Here is a 20,672-nt window from a genome sequence, read left to right on the forward strand (position 1 = left end):
CACCAGAGAGAGAGAGAGAGAGAGAGAGAGAGAGAGAGGGAGAGAGAGAGAGGTGGGGGCGGGGACGTCATGCACATAAATACACGATTAGGTATACACATAGACGCACATCATACTCACACACACATCATACACATACATAATGTGCAGTATACTTCACATAAAACCACATAGCCTCCTCCCACACCTGCTGTTAGTGTACGTACATATGTTGAACCACGCACATAGCCCTACACACACATACATACGAACATTCATATACACATACATTCATACATATGCAGGGTTCACGTACATGAACATACATACATACATGTTTATATATAGAGTAGGTTGATAGGAAGGAATATTTCTGTCACTGGCTTTATCTAGCTGTCACCTCTCTCTCTCTCTCTCTCTCTCTCTCTCTCTCTCTCTCTCTCTCACGGTGTCAAAGGCTTAAGTTGGCCAAGTGACAGAAGAGCCACATCAGTCGTGTGTGTGTGTGTGTGTGTTAGAGAGAGAGAGAGAGAGAGAGAGAGAGAGAGAGAGAGAGAGAGAGAGAGAGAGAGTCGTTTTACTGCCCTTGACAGTTCCATTTTTTCATGGCTTATTGCAGCACACACACACACACACACACACACACACACACACACACACACACACACACACACACACACACACACACACACACACACACACACACACACACACACACACACACACACACACACACACACACACACACACACACACACACACACACACAAGGATGGACGTGCACACAAATACCAGTACATACAGTACATTCTCTCTGTCTGTCTGTTTCTCTCTCTCTCTCTCTCTCTCTCTCTGAAGGAGGGAATTGCATGTTTAATTACGAAAAGATCTGCCCCATCTTACATCAGAGAGAGAGAGAGAGAGAGAGAGGTAGGCGTTGAGAATGATAGGGAGGGAGGTGAGGCATGCAGGAGGGGTAATGGAAAAGGGACAGATGGAGAGAGGGGGGGGAGGAGGGGAAGGAGGAATGGGAAGGGAAGGATGTAAGGTAGATATTTTTGTCTTATATATGTAACTTTGAATCTATCTCTACTTGTCCATGTTAACTACCGTATATCCGTCTACAAGCGTTACCTGGAGGCTGTACTCGTTATTCCATCATATTTACCTCTATATATCTTGTTCTGTATACCTATCCTGTAGGAGAATACCGCAGGTCATTTACTTTGTTTTTGTGGAAATTTTGTCCTCTTGCATTCCATTTCCCTTGTCCAGTTTTAGAATAGGAGAGTACTTCCCGAGAATCTCAGCACTTCTTCATGATTAGCATCATATCCTTGTACTGATCTGTTCTGGTGGCTGTTCCTTTAGGGTGGAGTGGAGACAATTGTACGCCTTGCGAAATGTATTTTTATTGATTGGCACAGGCGGCTTTTATATTTGTCATTTCTGTGTGTGTGTGTGTGTGTGTGTGTGTGTGTGTGTGTGTGTGTGTGTAGGTAGGTAGCGGTATGGCAAGGCTGTCACAGGAAAAATTGTCTAGGTCCAAAGGATAGTTTAGCAAGTTATCGGCGACGTGACATCTCACGACCAGATAGTACATAACACCTTTCTCTCTCTCTCTCTCTCTCTCTCTCACACACACACACACACACACACACACACACACACACACACACACACACACACACACACACACACACACACACACACACACACACACACACCGGGAACAGTAATAACCCCTTCAGTCCGATGACCATTTTCATTTTAGTCATCACCAGACGATTTTATTTACCGTTTTTATTAACCTCTAGTATGAAAGAAATTAATTGAGGGTTGGCTACTATACTCCTTTTACTCTATATTGGCCTAAAACTGTCATCTTTCCATCTTGAATGCTGAGCAGAGCTATGGATTGACAGTATGATGCTAGTAACGAGGAAGTATTATGGACGGGACATAGAGCCATAGTACTGTCTTATTCTGCCATGGAGATACGTGAAATAAGCTGCAAAAGGACGAAAGTCTGGGCCAAGTTAAGGTGAAAGAACTATAATCTTTTTCCCTGCTGGTAATACTAAAGCAAAAACCTCCATGTTCCTCTTATCTCTCGTGGATTTGAACCTGTGAGCCTATGACCACTGTGGATTGGGATGGAGATAAGGATAGCACCCCCCATGCACCTCCACTGATAACAAGATAAACGCACGTATTCTAAAATGCCTTTGGTGATTACGTGACGCCCCTTCCGTGGCGGTTTACTGTGCACCTGTCACCTCAATAACCTCCTGTATATTGTTGATGGAAACAGTGTAAATATTAAAGGGATATAAATAACATGAAAGAAAATGTCAAGGGATAAATAACTTGCAATGTAATGTCAAGGTGAAATATGAAAAATAAATCGCTAAGGAACAGGTGCACCGACGCGTTTTCTTTAATACAGTCCAAGGTAGGTCCCTATACCCCGTTCACCTCAACTTGGTCCAGATTTCGCCCTTTTTTTAGCATATACATGTAGCTAGGTTAGTGACAGGCAAAGACAATAGTGTGGCTCTACATCCTTTCCATAGCACTTCTTGTCTAGCATCATTATGTAGCGTTAATCCATTCATACAACTCAGCAGGTAACATGGAGAGATGGCCTTTATAGGCCAAGTTCGAGTAAAAAGAGTATAGCATCTCTTATAAGTATGATTCTTCAGCCGCATAGATAATCTGTGGAGGGAAGGGGGATTGCAAAACTTGACGCATCCTGCCACCCACATTTCGCTAACCAAGCCGTCGCAGGGAGGACAAAAGCGGCCAAAACACCTCCTGGGATGACCTTAATATGGACCAAACTAGAGATATCAGGTGTTAAGTAGTTTGTGTGTGCATAGGATAACATTAGTGAAGGATCGGCGCTTTCTCACACCTACTTATACTGTACATACATACTGTTCATACATACTGACTTGCAAACGTAGGCCTACATATATACATACATACATTGCCTACATACAAACATATGGTACATCATGCACACTTAGGCTAGAAACGTGTATAATATATACATTATACATAGGCCACAGCCCAACATACATACATGCATGCAAACAGGCATAAATACACACACACACACACACACACACACACACACACATACATACATACATACATACGGTACATAGGCTACATGCAAACAAACACATACATACATACACAACGTTAATAGCATAGTAAATAGAATACTTAGGAGTGGTATACGAGATATATCACTAAGGAAGATTTGTTTAAAAGTCCTCAAGTGGTCAAGAAAGAGAGGCTGAAGATAGGGTTACACAAGAGCACGTTTTCTGTTATCAGGGCAGACTTAGCAGACCCTCTCGTGGCGGTGGGGTAAGATAAGGACTGATAACATATGACACCAGATAAGCCAGCTGTGAGGACCTGGCAAAACAACACGGCTTAGAGGATAATGATAGTGGTGATGATGATGATGATAATAATAATAATAATAATAGTAATGATAATAATAATAATAATAATATTGATACTACTACAACTGCCGCTACTACTACTACTACTACTACTGCTACTGCTATTACTACCACTGCTACTGCTACCACTACTACTATTGCTGCTGCTGCTGCTGTTAATATTAGTAACAATAAAACCAACACACATGACCTACATACGGGCATACTTTCGCAAGGCCTATGTCATACGAGTTAATAAAAAGAGAAAACACCTTCAGTTTGGTTTAGGTGAAAGTGAGAGTACCGTGTGTGTGTCTGTGCTGCGTTTTTATTGTTTATGTTGTGTTTGTTTTGTGTGTCATGTGTGTTTACTTTGTGTTTTTATTGGAGAAGCGTATACCTACATGCCTGTCAATCACCTGTGTTTGCTTGTTTGTTGTAGTTGGTGGTGGTGGTGGTGGTGGTGGTTGTCTTCAGTCATCATTATTTTCTTCACTTTCTTTCCACCTCCTCCTCCATCTTCTTTTACATCATCATCATCCTCTTGTTTATCATCACTCATCATAATTATCATCTTTCTTGTTTATCATCATCATTTACCTTCTTCTTGAGGAATTCAGATGTGACTCAGAAGCGAGGTAGTGTGATGTGATGGTGTTCAGTGTAGCGAGGTAGTGTGAAGTGTGACTGGTTTGTGATCTGCAACAATTTATAGTGTGTGTGTGTGTGTGTGTGTGTGTGTGTGTGTGTGTGTGTGTGTGTGTGTGTGTGTTGGGGAGTACACACACCCTTACCCTTGCACTACTAAAGGTCTTCTCTTAGCTCAATATGCCCTTCTGGAGAGAGAGAGAGAGAGAGAGAGAGAGAGAGAGAGAGAGAGAGAGAGAGAGAGAGAGAGAGAGAGAGAGAGAGAGAGAGAGAGAGAGAGAGAGAGAGAGAGAGACTTAGACAGACAGGAAGACAGAAGAAAAACGAAAAGAAAAAAGATTGAAGGAATTAATTCTTGCATCACCTAACCAGTTTTGTCCTAACCTAACCTAACCTATTCATATTTTCTAACCTAACCTAAGCCAACCTAGCAGACGGCCTAAAAGATCAGTAATGGCTAAAACTAACTAACTTTTCCTTTCCTAACCTAAACTAACTAGACTTAACCTAACGTAGCGAAATGTGTTTGGTTTGGAAAATATATTGTGTTATTTCCTGTGCCTGGGTAAGGTGAGGAAGGATGAGTAATACGAGTGTTGTAGTGGTGGTCATGAGGGAGAACGTGATGGCCAATAAGAGAAAGAGAGAGAGAGAGAGAGAGAGAGAGAGAGAGAGAGAGAGAGAGAGGGGCGTTCTAAAATCAGTATGCAAGGGGACATAGTCATGGTCTGAAAGGTGGGCGTGATGAGCAATACAAGACGAGGCCATGATAATGAGAGAGAGAGAGAGAGAGAGAGAGAGAGAGAGAGAGACGGGGGGTTCTAAATTCAGTAAGCCGGAGGACGTAGTCATGGTTTGAAAGGTGGGCGTGATGAGCAATACAAGACGAGGCCATGATAATGAGAGGAAGGGGGGGTGGGGATGAGGGGGAAGAAAGAAGAAATGGAGAAAGTGGTGGAGGGCAGAGAGAGAAAAGGGAGGGAATGTTGGACGGAGAGGGGGAAAAGGAGGGATGATATAGGAAATGGAAAAAGTTGTGTAGGGAAGAGTGAGGAAAGAGAGGAACCTAATTGAATTAGAGGGTGAATGAGGGAGAGATATGGAAGGGAGTGACTTTGTGGCTAATTTTTTACTGACGTGGAAAGCTGAGATGAAAACCTGAATGTGCTGGAAACATTACATCCTGCATCCATTGTTCAGTATAATTCCTACGGCAAACAGTGAGCATTGGAAGGGTAAATAGGATTACGACACATGAGGTCGGATTTGGTTTCATTGTTTTACAAAACATTGTTAACCGTTTACGGATACCGTCATACCAGCTTCTTTGTATATTGTCAAAAGGCCTGTCGATGATATAGCAGTTTATGTTTTGATAAGTTAGTCGGGGAGTGAAAGATAAAATGGTAGTTTGCTAGTGGAGAAGGGAGAAAAGGCGAGCAGATGGAGAGAACACTTTCAGGGACTGTTAAACATAGAGAATGAAAGTAATGCGAGTATAAGTGGCTGGGGAATGGCTGGGAGAAGGAGGGAGGTGAGAAGAGAGGAAGAAATCATTAGGATAGAAGTTGTGGAAGCAATGAAGAAAATCAAAATGGGGAAAGCCTCAGGAATTGGAGTGTGTGGTGAAATGCTGAAGCATGGGGGACAGATAGCAGTAGAATGGATATAGAAGATGTGCAGATTGGCTTGGGAGGAAGGTAAAGTCTCGGAGGATTGGAAGTCAGGTATAATTATTCCCTTGCACAAAGGAACAGGAGAAAAAGAAGTGTGTGGTATTCATAGGGGCATTCGTCTTTTTAGTGGAATAGGAAAAGTATATGATAGGATACTTATTGACAGAGTTAGGGAAATAACAAAGGAATTAGTTGGGGAAGAAGGGTTTGCGTAGATCAGATATTCATTCTTAGGTCTTTAGTGGAAAAGCTTTTAGAGAAGGGAAAGAAGTTGTATGCAGCCTTCATGGATTTGGAGAAAGCATATGACATGGTGGATCGACCAGGAATGTGGAAAATATTAAGAATGGATGGGGTAAATGGAATGTTGTTGAATGCCGCCAAGAATATGTATGATGGGGCTAAGGCTGCAGTGCGTGTGTACTACTGTATGTAGTGCACTGAGTTAATTTTTCTATTTGAATGTTTGACTGAAACAGGGATGTGTCATGTCTCCATGGCTGTTCAATTAGCATATGGATGGGGTTATAAAATAGACACAAGGTAGGGCGGTGGATGGTGGAGCGGCTCTCATGAGAGAGCAACGTTTGGAAACTCTCTGTACGGTACTGTTGTTTGCGGATGATACTGTATTGTTAAGTGAAGACGAAGGGGAACTAGAAGGCTTGGTGAATGAGTTTGGAAGATTGTGTCGCAAACGGAATTTAAAGGTGAATATAGGGTAGAGTAAAGTTATGGTTCTCGAGAGAAATGAAGTCGCTGGATGTACAGTGAGGTTGGATGATGTGTAAATGGAAGTTGTGAGTGCATGTAAGTACTTGGGTAGTGTGGTGTATAAGGATGGAAGTTTGGAGGGTGAAGTGCTTGAAAGGGTACAACAAGGAAGAAAGGTTGAAAGAAGTAGGTAGGTGAGCATGGAATTTTAAAAATCGCTGCATGGAAGTGAAGTTTGGACCTTGTTGGAAGGACATAAGTCAATAGTGAGAGCCGTGGAAATAAGTTACTTGAGAGGAGCATGTGGAGTTACATGGAGAGACAGATCGACAAATGAGGAAGTGAAGGAGCGTTGTGGTGTGAATGTGGATGTGAGACATTATGAGACATATTGAGGTGGTTTGGACATGTGGAGAGAATGGAGAACGAAAGACTAACGAGGAGAATTTGTGAGTGAGGTGGAGAGGGGGGGGGGGAGGGAGGGGAAGGCCAAGGATGCGATGGAGGGATTGAGTGGAGAGATATGTGAGAGAGGATGGTGCGAGATAGGACCAGGGCAGTGATATGTCGGGGGACAGGGACACACGGAGATGTTTTGTTTGTGGCCACCTCTTACGGGATTAAAGCGTCTGGGAATAGATAAATAATGGGCTAAGTTTAAAACTGCCTTGGCGGGAAGTTTGCGCCATCCGTCCGCCAATGAGAACATTTTGTTTGGATATGACAAGCTAATCAGAAAGTGTCTTGCAGGTGCCAGTATTATTTTTGGTACCTCTTTCATAGCTGTTTATATTGCATACTACCTTTCGGTATGCTCTTGCTTTTATTTATGTATTTAGTATTAACATAGCTGCCTTAGAGTTGTCGGTCATATAATTTAGAGGTTTGTGCAGCAGCGGCGTTCCTCTAACAATAAATAAAGTAGATAAATAAATAATCCTTGAATCCGATGTCATATGCCCTGGGTGATTTGTGCTTTCGCATTAACCCTAATGCGCAATGCACATGTCATCTGCTGTGGCAGCTGTGCGCCTGCGTACAGCGGCAGTAGCATGAAAATGGTTTGCACGTAGTAGCTGTGTCGAAAGTCTCTGGTTAAAAGTATGACAGTTCGAACTGGCCAGACAGGATATTAATATATCGCTCGTATGTGATATTTGGAGGGGTTATCTGCAATTAGGAAATTACGAAAGCGAATTACAGGTAGGTAGGTGCCAAAGCGTAACCATGTCTCGTGACGCTCACAGTTTCATCCACGCACTCTGACAGGCATGCTCGGCCTCAGTATGGGAATGTCATGTGCACTGGATGATCCGTGCTGGAGATGCGCGTGTGCAGTCAGTTTAATGGGTACTTGGTGCATGAAGAAGTACACTTGTTGCTGATTTTACAGTACAGCGTGCATGCTTGGGTGCATGTGACAACGGCAACATACCTATTGTATTGTTCCCAGCTGTAGATGATGTCCAGCTTAAGAGACTGATATACTATACAGTATGTAACGTAGAGGGAATATATATTGGCTTACTCCTTCACTGATAGTTACAACAGATCCTAAGTTGAAGAAAGGCTGGAGGAGGCAAAAATGAAACAGGTACAAATGATGAATGAAACTCGGTATGGGTCTTCTTCGCTAGGGGGAATAAGTTCGTGACAGTAAACGCATCATATTTGGAACCGCTAAAGTGAATCCACTTTGCGAGAAAGTCGTAAGGGTGGATAGTCAAGCGCCGTATAGGACTTCGGTAGCGTGAACTGCCATGAGTGTGATATTTTACTGTAGAGTGTGACAGATCGGGTCGTTCCACATGATCCCTAAGAAAAAAAAGAGATTGAAGGAACAACTTCTTCAGAACGTAACTACCACAACCAAACAGTATTTTAACAGGTAAGGTTAGCACTGCATACTTGGTAAATGCAGTTTCAGACACTCGAGGTTATTGATTTTTTTTTTTTTTTTTTTTTTTTTTTTTTATAAGTAGGCCATATTGTTGGATTGCAGTATTTGAAAAAATTGATACGTAAATAACTCGGTGTTAGATGAAATTTTTGCTTCCACATTTTGTCGATCAGTTGTAAACTGTAGCTAATCAAACCCCTAATCCCCACTTACCGGTACTGTATTTAGATGATGATGGTTTTTCCTAACTTGTACCTGTATATTTTACTCCATTTGTATGCCAAATGAAGATGATGATGATGATGATGCATTTTCATAATTTGTGCCAATGTTTTACGTATTGTTTGTAAATATCATTCCATAAGAAATTGGGGATGATATCGATGGTGTCACTGACGGCAGCAGCAATGCTGATGCTGATGAATTAAGCACAATGGTGTTTTCCACACCCAGCAGTGGAATGAACAAATTTCTAACATGAATATTGCCTTGCAGGATGTTGGGTCGAGCAAGACACAGCAGGACGGTGTTGGTGGGCCTAGTGAAGCCTCTGCTGACTCCAGTGGCACAGGAGGGGGCGACCGGGGCGAAGACCACCAGGCCGCCGTAGATAGGGTACCCAGCCGGCCCAGATCAGGGACATGGAGTGTGGCTACCTCACGCAGGGTCAAGATCAAGGCAGAGAAGGAGGAGGAAGGTGAGGCAGAGAGGGAAGTGGAGTAGACTGGGGAAGGAAGGGTTATTTTGGGGGAAGATAAGTTATGAATTGGTGAGGGTGAATTAGAGAAAACGTTGGAGAGAAAAGGTATAATATGGAGCAGGTGAACTGGTGGAAAGGTGAGACAAGGTGAGTTAGGAGGCGTGAGAAAAGTTGTAAATTGGGTAGATGAAGTCAACTGGAGAGGTAACAGGGAATATTATTGAGTTGGCCTAGGTCAGGGATGTGGAATGTAGTAGCCTTACATAGAGTCAAGGTCAAGGGTGAGGTGCGGAGAAGCAGGAAGGTGAGAGAGGAGGTAAGAGGGGTGGACTGGAGTAACGAACATTGGGGGAAATGGCAAACAAACTTATATAGCTGACAGTGGAATTTTAATATTTTACTGATTGCTGTCAAAGAAGGTAACTTTACAATGATGATTCAGTGTATGTGCTATATGGTAGATGAAGGGAGTTTATGTGCAGGCAAAGTATCGTAAAGGTCTTAGAGATGAGGGTGATTATGAAGGGGGTGGTGAGCTGATAATTTTATTGATTTTCTGGCAAGAGAGACAACTGTGTCATGTGAGAAGGGGCTGTTAATGAGTAGGTACAGAAGTATCGAGGATTTGGTAAAAAGTACCCCTCTCGCAGCTTCAGGCAATAGATCAGAGGACAGGGATGTGGCATGCCTGGGATGTGAGAGGAAGTAAGTGATGGATAAGAAATAAGAAAATTAATGGATTGAGGGGAGGGATGTGGTAAGTATAAAAAGACAGGAAAAAAAAAAAATTAGGTGAGAGGAGATGTGTGGGAGTTATAAGATGGGAGGAATTTAATGGAGTGAGAGGAAGAAAGTTGTTGGAGGAAGGTTGTTTTGCAGTGAGGAGAGAAAGACAGACCAAAGTGACGAGAGAGAGAGTAGTAGTATTACTGTAGTTGCAGCCCTCGACTCATATGTACGAACCCAATGAACTGCAGGATGAAGATGCCATTTATCCTGCACTCTGCCGTCATCATTTCTTAGGCAAGGAGCTGAGGGATGCTTGTATAACTAGGCAGCTCCACTGTCCAACTATATCAGTGCCACCTCATGAATGCATCCCACTCCAGCACCAGGTTGAGAGATGACATGTGAGAGTATGCAAGGTAGGGTGATGTGTCTTGGGAAGAACAGTAGAAAGTCAAGTCAGCCCATACAAGACAGTTTCAGGCAGTAAGTACGTAAGAAACTGCAATAGATTAAGAGGAGGTAAAGTGTGAGAAAAATCATGTGGAATGGTATGATGTGGTGAGCCGAGAAAAGTTGTAGCTAGGGATAAATAAGAGTGAAAATAATAATAACTCATTTGATTTGGCAGTCTTTTTGTTTTATACTGTTCCTGCCAGATATTTTGATTAATGTTTAGTAAAAGTATTTTACTGAAGGGATTGTTGATTGACTGTACCAAACCCTTTCAAACTGAAATGTCTTGCCTGAGCTAAATCAAATCATTTGATGGTAGCAAGAATGAAACAGGATAAACTTCACTAGAGTGAAGGCATTAATAAAGTAAGAGAAGGATGTTTTAAAAATGTCAGAGAAGAAAGGCATATAAAGGATATTAAGGAAGATATATGGTATTGAGCCTGTCTTTACCCCCATAAAATTAAAAAAAAGAAAAAAATTATATTGAGTGTGAGAGAAAGAAACTCATGAAGAATTAAATAGTTGTTGGTGGAACAAGAAGGAAAGGAAATCAATTGAGTTAGTGAGGGCAAGATGTGAGAAGGATTGGAGGAAAGATAATGATGTGAAAGGATGGTAAATGGGGAGGAACAGGTAAAGGATGAATAGTATGTGAAAAGAAAAATTGTAGGAGAAATAGGAACAAAATTAAATGAGATAAGAGTGGTAGATGTGAGAAGAATGAGAAGTTAAGAAGTAGATGATGTGAGATAGTAGTGTATGGGAAAAAGATGAGAGAAGAATATGAGTGGAAAGAAAATTGTAAGATAGATGAAAAAAAGAAACGTAAATTAGAGATGGAAAGGTGTCTGAAGGATAACATGGAAGAATTACGAAATGGGTGTGAGGATAATAAGGATAAAAGTTAGGAAGTATATGAAAATAATGAAGGAAGTGAGAGAAGGAAAATGTTTAGAAAGAAGGAATGTGTGCTGTGAGTGAGAGGTAAGAGGGGAAAAGTTAAAGAGAATAATTGGAATATGAAATGGATTGTACGAGAAAAATTGTGGGAATGGTAAGAAAATGACAACTGACGCAAGAGAAGAAAGTTGTGAGAGGGATGAGAAGAAAGGAAATTCTTGGTATGAGAAGTTATTATGTTGGAGAATGATGAATGTGATTAGAATGTTAGAAGAAAGACTATAGAAGAGATGAGAAGGAAAGAAAATCAAGGAAGAAAAGAAAAAGTGCATGAAGAATAAGAAAGCAGTGTGAATTGCTTAAGTGAAAGAAAAATGGAGAAAAGATAAGAGGAAAGAATGAGGAAGACAAGGAAATTAAGAGAAAGGGGAAGAATGAGGAAGAAAAAGAAATTAAGAGGAGGAAGAGCATTTGAAGAATAAAGAGAAATGCATATGAATTATATGAGTGAAGGGAAGGTTAGGAAAAGATGAAGAGGGAGAGAAAATACCCTGTAAATGGAATATTCTTCTGTCTTTCTTTCCTTCACTCTGGGGGCACGGTGGCTCAGTGATAGAGCATCGGAGTTGTGATCGGGGGATTGTGTGTTCGAGCCTCGCCCGGGACTGCCGTGCTGGGAGCGGTAGCATGCTTCTGTAACCTAGCAGGGCTATATGGCCATAGTTGCCTAGCTCGGGAATCAAATCCCTTTTTCCTTCATTCTTTCCTCATCCTTCTGCCAATGGGTGACTTTGCACTGAGTGAAACCCAAATGATTTCCTGTACACCAGGAAACCATTTACTATGCTGGGTGGTAACCATATAACCAAATTATGGCACCTGGTAGTTTAGTGGGTAGTTAAGGCGCTCTAATCGGATTAAGCCTGTGTAGGGGTGGTTTGGAGTTTATTGTTCATGTAATGCCACTCAGGGATGAGTGAGGCTGATCACTCTCATCCTACTTGTCAGAACCAACTTGCCTAGCCCTGGGCTCCCACACTCCTCATGGGGCAGCATAGGATTGGGTAATGGATTGATGGATGGATGAAGGACACTGTGATCGTTCATTTTCTCTTGCTTCCCCTCCTGTGCTGTGTCAGACCTTGAGCAATCAGTACAGCATTTTTTACTATATTTTATTATGGACTTTTTAAAAATAGTGGAAGAATGTGAGAGTCTGAGTGTAGTGAATACAATATCTTTTACTTGAATTTAATCCCTTCATTGCAGTGAGTGATATCCTTTTATATATATATATATATATATATATATATATATATATCCTGGTGTTTGCATCATTGGAGAAGCTTGGAATTAGACAGGTCAGGGTTGTTAACATCTCCATTACTAGGGTTCTGTCTTACTCTGGGGGGAAAATGTCCAGTAGTGGCAAGAATAAAATAGAGAAAATGTCCCCAGGCTGAAGGGATTAAAATAGGAACACAATAGATTTCACCGCATGATGTACAATATTATAATAAACTTCTCGGTGGTGGGATCCTTAGGGAGATTGGTCAGAATTTTAGTCAGTAAAGAGTGAGAACAAGATATGAATTAGATTGTACTTTAGAGATAGGATATGAAGTGTAGAATAAAGATTGTGGTGGACAGTTTTGCATTTTTGGACCTTGGTACAGAATATGAAGGAGAGTGTAGAGAATTTTAGACCACATCCACACCAAGGACTACTTTAAATGGTGGACAGTTGTGTGCAGAGTTTTGCAACAGTGTAACTTATAAAAGTGGCTCCACTGGACACAGGCATGAACTTCTATGGGTTGCAGTAATGCAGAGCTCCTGTCCACATAGTACGCATTTCGTCCTCATGCAGCCTCAGTCAAGGAAATGAGATGCTGATATGTGTGTGAATTGTAATTGTAGAGGTATGAAGTGAAGATGTAGGATGTAGATATCGGGTTAGTATTCTGTTCTCACACACATTTTTCAAACCGCATAAGTCAGGAATACCTTCTAATTTTTTTTTTTTTTTTTTTTTTTTTAAATAGATATGATGGACGGATCAGTTGAAGGAAATATGGAAATCAGTTTTGTAAATAGCATTTTTTTTTTTTTATATATTACTGCAGTTATTAGTAAAAAAAAGATAGAAAAGAAAAAGAATTATGTATGAGGACTTGCTGTATACATTATTAATATGGAGAATAGATAGAATCATAACCAAGGAAAAGAGAAGTTGAGATGTGAGGTTTATTTTTGGTGATGATTTTGAAGTATAGGTGTAGAGATCAGATTTTTGGTTTAGTTTTTGATTACCTGTACATTACAGATATTAGTATGGTGAACTTAGATCAGCTGTGCATGTAGCAGTGGAATTAGCTGGCAAATTTTTCTACAGTATGCTGTGGCAATAATACTGTAATGATGTACTGGTATACAGTACAGTATGTTTAAAAGGTGCCAAAAATGGGGACGTACACAACTTGGAGCTAATAAAGTATTGTTGAACTTAATTTCTCTCTAGAATTGCTCGAACAATAATTACAGCACTAAAATACCTGTATTGATTTAGCTGCCATACTTTTCAATACTTAATGAGCACTTTGCTTAAGTTAGACATTGTACCTTATTTGACCCTATATTCAGTTGATTAACCATCCATCCATCCATCATCCAATCCTACATTGCCCCATGAGGAGCATAGGAGCCCGGGACTAGGCAGTTGGTCCCGACATTTAAGATGGGAGAGACCAGCCTCACTCATCCCTGAGTGACATTACATGAGCAATCAACCCTAACCATCCCTTGGATATAAACCTTCACCGGCTCAATCCGATTGGAGCGCAATAATTACCCACTAAACCACCAGGCGCCAAATTTTGGTTATATGGTTACCACCCAGCATAGTAAATTGTTTCCTGGTGCACAGGAAACCATTTGGCTTGTCATTCAGTGTAGAGTCACCCACAGGCTGAAGGAAGAGGAAAGAATGAAGGAAAGGAAGACACACAGTAGAATAATGCTTTTTGTAATGAACTCATGTTACAATCAAATTAATTTATTTAGACCAGGAAGGTATTAAGAATATATGGAGTAGATGGGAAGTTGTTGAATGCTGTGAAGAGTATGTATGATGGTGCTAAGGCTGCAGTGCGTGTGGATGGTGAACTGAGTGAATTTTTCTCTTTGAAAGTTGGTTTGAAGCAGGGATGTGTCATGTCTCCATGGTTGTTCGATCTGTACATGGATGGGGTAATAAAAGAGGTACAAGGTAGGGTAGTGGTTTTTGGAGTGGCCCTGGTGAGAGAGGGTAGTGTTTGGAAACTCCCTGTACTGTTGTTTGCAGATGATGCTGTGTTGTTGAGTGAAGACGAAGGGGAGCTGCAAGGCTTGTTGGATGAGTTTGGGAGAGTGTGTAAGAAACGGAATCTAAAGGTGAATGTAGGGAAGAGTAAAGTGATGGTCTTTGAGAGAGGTGAAGTCAGTGAATGAGCAGTGAGGTTGGATGGCGAGGAAATGGAAAATGTGGGTACGTTTAAGTACTTGGGTAGTGTGATGAATAAGGATGGAAGTTTGGAGGGTGAAGTGCTTGAAAAGGTACAACAAGAAAGGTTGCTGGTTCCTTGAAAGCAGTGGTAAGAAACAGGGAAGTGAGGATGAAAGTGAAATAGTTACTACATGACAGTATTGTGATACCAACTCTAACATATGGAAGTGAAGCTTGGACGTTGTTGGAAGGACACAAGTCAAGAGTGAGAGCAGTGGAAATGAATTATTTGAGAGGAGCTTGTGGAGTCACATGGAGAGACAGGCTGACAAATGAGGATATAAAGGGGCGTTGTGGATGTAAATGTGATAGGAACGTTAGGAGGAACACACTGAGGTGGTTTGGCCATGTGGAGAGGATGGAGGGTGAGAGACTGATGAGGAGATTGTATGTGAGTGAGGTGGAGGGGGTGGGAGGGAGGGGGAGGCCTAGGATGAGATGGAGGGATGGAGTGGAGAGGTATATGAGAGAGGGGGGTGTAAGTTGGGAGCAGGGCAGTGAAATGGTGGGGGACAGGGCGACGTGGAGGCAGTATGTTTGTGGCCACTCCGTACGGGATTGAGGCGTCTGGCAATAGATAGATAGGAAGATATTTGGTAGTAAAGGAGGACAGGCTAACTCTGGTAGCCCCTTCAATCTCAGAACATCTTTTTCTTATTATTCTTGGTATTTTTTTCACCTTAGAGAGAGTTTGTGAGCTTTCATTAACTCCTTCATTATTGTAGTATTCTAAGCTGAGTAGAGTTGTCAGAAAATTGCAAGAAAAGTGTGTTATTGATATGAATAGGGTAAAACTCTATCCTGTTAAGAGATCTCCTCTTGGTTGAACAAAATCATCTGGCTGTTGCTGGAATTAATTAAAGAATGCATCATCATTATTGTACTCAAAGGTGTCACTCGTAAGTTTCTGCTTGGACAAGTTGTATTGCAAATGTTAAAGGACAATGCTTTTGTATAATAATGTAACTGAAAGAGCAGCCGTATATTGTATGTATATCATGTTAGTCCCCATGAGCTGAAATCCTTCACTACAAAGATGCCTTCTTAATTTTCTTCACGCTATATCATGATAATTTTTTTCAGCTTTGTATAGACTTTTAACTAGATGGGTTAGATACAGCCATCATTAACCCCTGCCTAGTGAGGGGCCTCCTAAGCTGAAGAGAGTTGTATGATGATAATTACATCAGAATAGATGATGTCCTTAGGCTGAACGGGTTACCGCAGAGAAGCGTTACTCTCATTGTAGTTCAGTTTCATCTTTCTGGCTGAGAAATATCTTTTATGATTGATGTAGAAGAGAATTTAAATGGTTTAATTACATGAAATTGATCCATCCTATGTTAAGGAATTACTGTTATGCTTTTTTATCTGTTTACAGAGTTCCATACTGCAATTTTATAACATGTTTGGATTTGTTACAATCTGGTCTTGCTGGGGAAATACACCAAGGCTTGATGAAATGTACAGTGTAGTCATTGCTCATGCAGGCCATATACATGCCTGTAAAATTAGCCTCTCTGGACTGGTGATGTCATATATGTATTTTTTTTAATCTGTTCATTGTTGTCTTGATACCTCTGGTACTTCCAAGTGAATTTTGGTCAGCTTTGAAAGATTTTTCAAATTGGAGGGGTTAGAGATAGCCATAATTAACCCCTTTTGAATGATATCATGTGGGGACAGCAAGAACAATATAAAATGCATCATTGTAGTGAAAAGTTGAAGTTATATTTTAGATTATCAGTAACCCTCTTCAACCCAGTGGTGTATTTTATCCTTTTATTTATGCTACCTCCAGATGATTTGATCTAACTTTGCGAGACTTTTTGAACTGGAAAATTATTTGTAGGCCCCATATATCCTTCCACTACACGAAATCTCCCGTAAGCTGAATACAGTATACAGGTATTTGTTTGAATATAGCAAGAAGAAGCCAGCCAAAAATATCATTGTAATGAAGGGGTTAATAGTGTACACTTTTAAGCCATAGTTTCTGCAGATGTTAACCTTTGTCCATGGTTAAGAGGAACCAGTAATGAGGCTTTCACACTGAGCAAAGGCCTGTTGGTTTTCCGGGCCTTTTCTGCATTGCACAAGTAGCAGTGTAGGTGTGGAGAGGAGGTACTTTCATTTAGTGGCATCCATATAACTGGATGGTGGAGATACCTGGCTTTACAAGTATCCCTCAACTCCCACCTTCTCCCCATGAAAAAAAGGATAGTGGTTTGCAGGAGTCTGCAGCTGGCCTCACATTCAGAGCAGTCTGGGATGGCAGCTATTACCGATAGTACAGTTCAGTACTAGTAGTGCCATTGTGAACTGTTCATCATGAAGTTTATCAAATCTCTTGCCTGCAATCTTAACACTGAACAATTGATTTTCCCTCTCTGTGAAAATGTATCTTCAACCTTCCTCAAACCGGGACTAAGAGTAGAGAATGGGAAGGAATTGTGGCTGATGAGCGTACTGTGATAGACTCTTCTTGTAGGATGTTTTGATGGTGTATACAACCTGGTACTGTATAACCTGTTTTGCTCTTGGTACTACTATTTCTTGTTAGACAGAGAAATAGAAATATTTGTTGATGCTACTTTTAACTGGTTCCCTCTCACCCCTCCCACTCTTCCCTCCCTCCCCTCCCCTACACAAAAGTGGAAGAGGAAGAGCTCCCCTCCTTCCCCCCTCCCGATTCAGGTAAGATGCCCACCCCTCACCCCTTAAACTAGTGTGTAACCCCTCCCCGACCCCCTCCTGGTTCATAATCCTTCCTTATCTTAGTCACTTATGTCATGTAACCCCTCTCCCCCCACCCTTGTACTGTATCTAACCTCTCCCCTCCTGCTCCTCCATCTCATATCTGACCCCTCCCCCTCCACACAGTTACTCCTTGCCCCTACCTCCATGTTAGCAAGCATGAGGCATTGATTATGTTGCTTTAAGTGTCATGTTAGTGATGAGAGAATTTACAGTGCACTGCGACTCCTGTGTGCCAGGAATTGTTACATGTGCCTTTTTTTTAGTATAGCAAGACGCTGGACTGGGGAAACTGCGTAGTAGTAGGTAGGACTTGGTTTGGCAAGGCTGAGGTAGAATCATAGCAAAAGATTAGTTAGGAGCAATGATGTTCATAAGGTGACTTACTTAGAAAGGTGTGGTAGATCAGGGAAATGTTGGGTTCTGGTAGCGTGGTTATTTTTCGTAGATTTATTTTGTTGTAGAGCTTTTTAACATAGCTGTTTGCCATTGATAAATATTTAAGGATTATGCAGTGAAGTAAGCTTAACCTTGTAGCTGCTTTTCCATGTTTTACCTACTGTACTATTTAATTATTGTTACAGCAGGTTCTCTCTTAAATTTAAAGTGATATCCCGTAGTAGGTCAGAGATGTTCCCCTAAAACCTCTTACTGTGAAGACTACATGCTGATCTTTATTTTTTTCTGTATTTTTGTGCACAGTAAGTACCATAAGTTGTATGGCAGTGTCAGATATTTTTTCTGTTAAGTTTAGTCAGCTGTCGTGTTGTGTGTGGGATGATTTTTGAAGTGTGTCTGCTGCATCTCTCTGTGGTAACAGTGCTTTCTGTGGGTATTCTCATGAAAACACAATGTCATCACTGTGGACAATGTTTTCTGCAGTAGCTTGTTTTTTAATTTCTAGTTATGAAAAGCAGGCCTGTCTTCACAGTATACATGTAAGCTGTGCATATTTCGTTGAGGAATGTAGATCGTATGGCCTCACTGTTACTCATATAGTTAGCCAGTGACAAATCATTGACTGCATATGTTATAAAGAGGCAAATAATACAAGAATTATTTGAAGTTACCTTTCATATTGTGAAAGAAGCAAGACAATATGGGAGAATGGCGAGTTAGAAACAAGAGAGGATTGAATTATTTTTTCAGTCTGGTTATAAAAATTGTTAGTGTTATGTAAATGGTTTTATTTAATGGGATGATGTTTTAGGTTTCATAATTTCTTATTGCCATTATTAATGTTTGTTTCTTTACGTGTGTGTTTGTGTAATGTATCTTTCTGATAACTTTTATTTAATTCTTAGTGTTTAGTCTTCATTATTCCTCTGTATCAGCCTTTGTGTTTCTTACAGGTACTGTACATGGTCAGGTTATAGTTTATTGTCCTTGAAGTAATTTTAGTACAGCTTCATCCTTTTCATATTTAAATTAAATGCATTAATTTCATGACTGCAGCTGACTTACAATGCAGTTTTGATTCAGCATATATGTAAGTTGTAATGTTAGTGCATTGACTGTTTAAGCTTTTTGCAATTTATATATCTTGATGTTATGTAGTTGTAACTTTATTCAGCTATTTTCCCTTACTCCCCAATACTGTAGTTATATATTGTGTACAGTTATATACTGTATACAGTTATATATACCAGTTTCCATACTTTCTTGTTTTGGCAGCCAAATACAAAAGCATGCTGTCTCTTATAGGAACTCTACTACTATATTATGTAAGGACTTATCTTTCCCACACCCACTGTTTTCATCCCTCCACCTGATGTGTTTGCAGTTGATCAAACAAAATCTCACCTTTAACCCATAAACTGCAACATCATGAATTGTTTTCAGGAGGACTGAGACATGCTGTATATCTTGGAAGTTAGGCAAAGTATTTTAATTACCTCTGCCAAGGTGGTTATGTTTTACCCTGGGTTGGTTTGTTTGTCTGTTAGCTGGATTACTCAAAAAGTTATGAACAGATTTTGATGAAACTTTGTTGAAAGGTGGGCCATGGCCCAAGGAAGAAATGATTAAATTTTGGACTGGATATGGAGTATCCCACACAATATCTCCGAAAGCTCTGGATGAAATTCAGTGAAATTTTGTGGAAAGATGTGTCATGGACCAAGAAAGAACTGATTAAATTTTAGGGTGGATCTGGATCCGGGACTACCAAAAAAGTTACAAACAGATTTTGATGAAATTTTGTGGAAGAGTGGGACGTGGGGCAAGGAAGATATGATTAAATTTTGGGGTGGATCTGGATCTGGAATATCCTGCTTAATATCTCCAAAAGTTCTCAATAAATTTCAATAAAACTTTGTGGAAAGGTGGGCCATGGACCAAGAAAGAATTGATACAATTTATGGGCAGATCCGGGTCCGGATCCTGTATCCATCTACCCAAATCCTTCTTAACAGCAATGGCATTGGCAGAGGCATGTGCTGTTTGAGCGCTTTCTAGTATAAAGTTATTTTGATGTTCATTGTAGCCAAACCAGAGCAGATGCCAACCAGGAAATATGCATATCTGTATTTCAGCATACCATCTTCTGTCTGATATCCATGAAACTGGCTTTTGAATAAGGAGTATATGCATACTGTACTGTATATATTTTATTTACTGAAAAACTTGTAACTTTAGTTCAGTGTAATGGCTAAGGTATGGCATGTAACAGCCAAAATATTAATGGACATATTCCTGTACTTCATTACATTCTCTTTGATCTCGTATGACAGAAAACTCACATAGAGGTTTTTTTCTCTTCATACCATGAGCATGATAGATTTTTCCAAAGCTGCAGTTTATGGGTTAAGAAACCACACTGATTTATGGGTTAAGAACATGCTCTGTGCTGTACATCTCTTTTTCCTGCACCTTTTGCCTATGTTATGTATCCTTCAGTGTATTTCCAGTCTATAGTTTTTACCTTTCCCATCTTTCTTCATTACCCAGATTGTTCCTTTCATCTTTATTCTGTACCTTCAGTGGTTTCTTGATATGCAGTGTTCATGTTCAGTGTTCCCTTCATTGAAAATCTGTACCCTTAATGTTCCTGCTTCTTTATTCAGAACCCATATTGCTCACCTGATAATGTATTTTCAGTATTCTCATTAACTTTATTTTCAATATGTACTTCATTGTTGTAAAACCTCAAGTTCCTTTCATTTATATCCTGTATCCTAAGTGTTCTTTTTATTATCAATGTTCT

At 40.5% G+C, this 20,672-nt stretch overlaps 1 protein-coding gene across 1 annotated transcript in view; it reads left to right on the plus strand.

The window, feature by feature from the left end:
* Positions 1 to 20,672, plus strand: part of LOC145410426 (uncharacterized) — a 180,523-nt gene that overhangs the window by 135,493 nt on the left and 24,358 nt on the right. The window contains exon 2 of the mRNA XM_080280579.1: positions 8,877 to 9,078. Coding sequence (XP_080136705.1) covers positions 8,877 to 9,078 — 202 coding nt within the window. The remainder of the gene's footprint in view (positions 1 to 8,876; positions 9,079 to 20,672) is intronic.

This window comes from Coenobita brevimanus, chromosome 85 (genome assembly GCF_032717465.1).
Source record: "Coenobita brevimanus isolate Jiangsu-jjx chromosome 85, ASM3271746v2, whole genome shotgun sequence".
Lineage (NCBI taxonomy): Eukaryota > Metazoa > Arthropoda > Malacostraca > Decapoda > Coenobitidae > Coenobita > Coenobita brevimanus.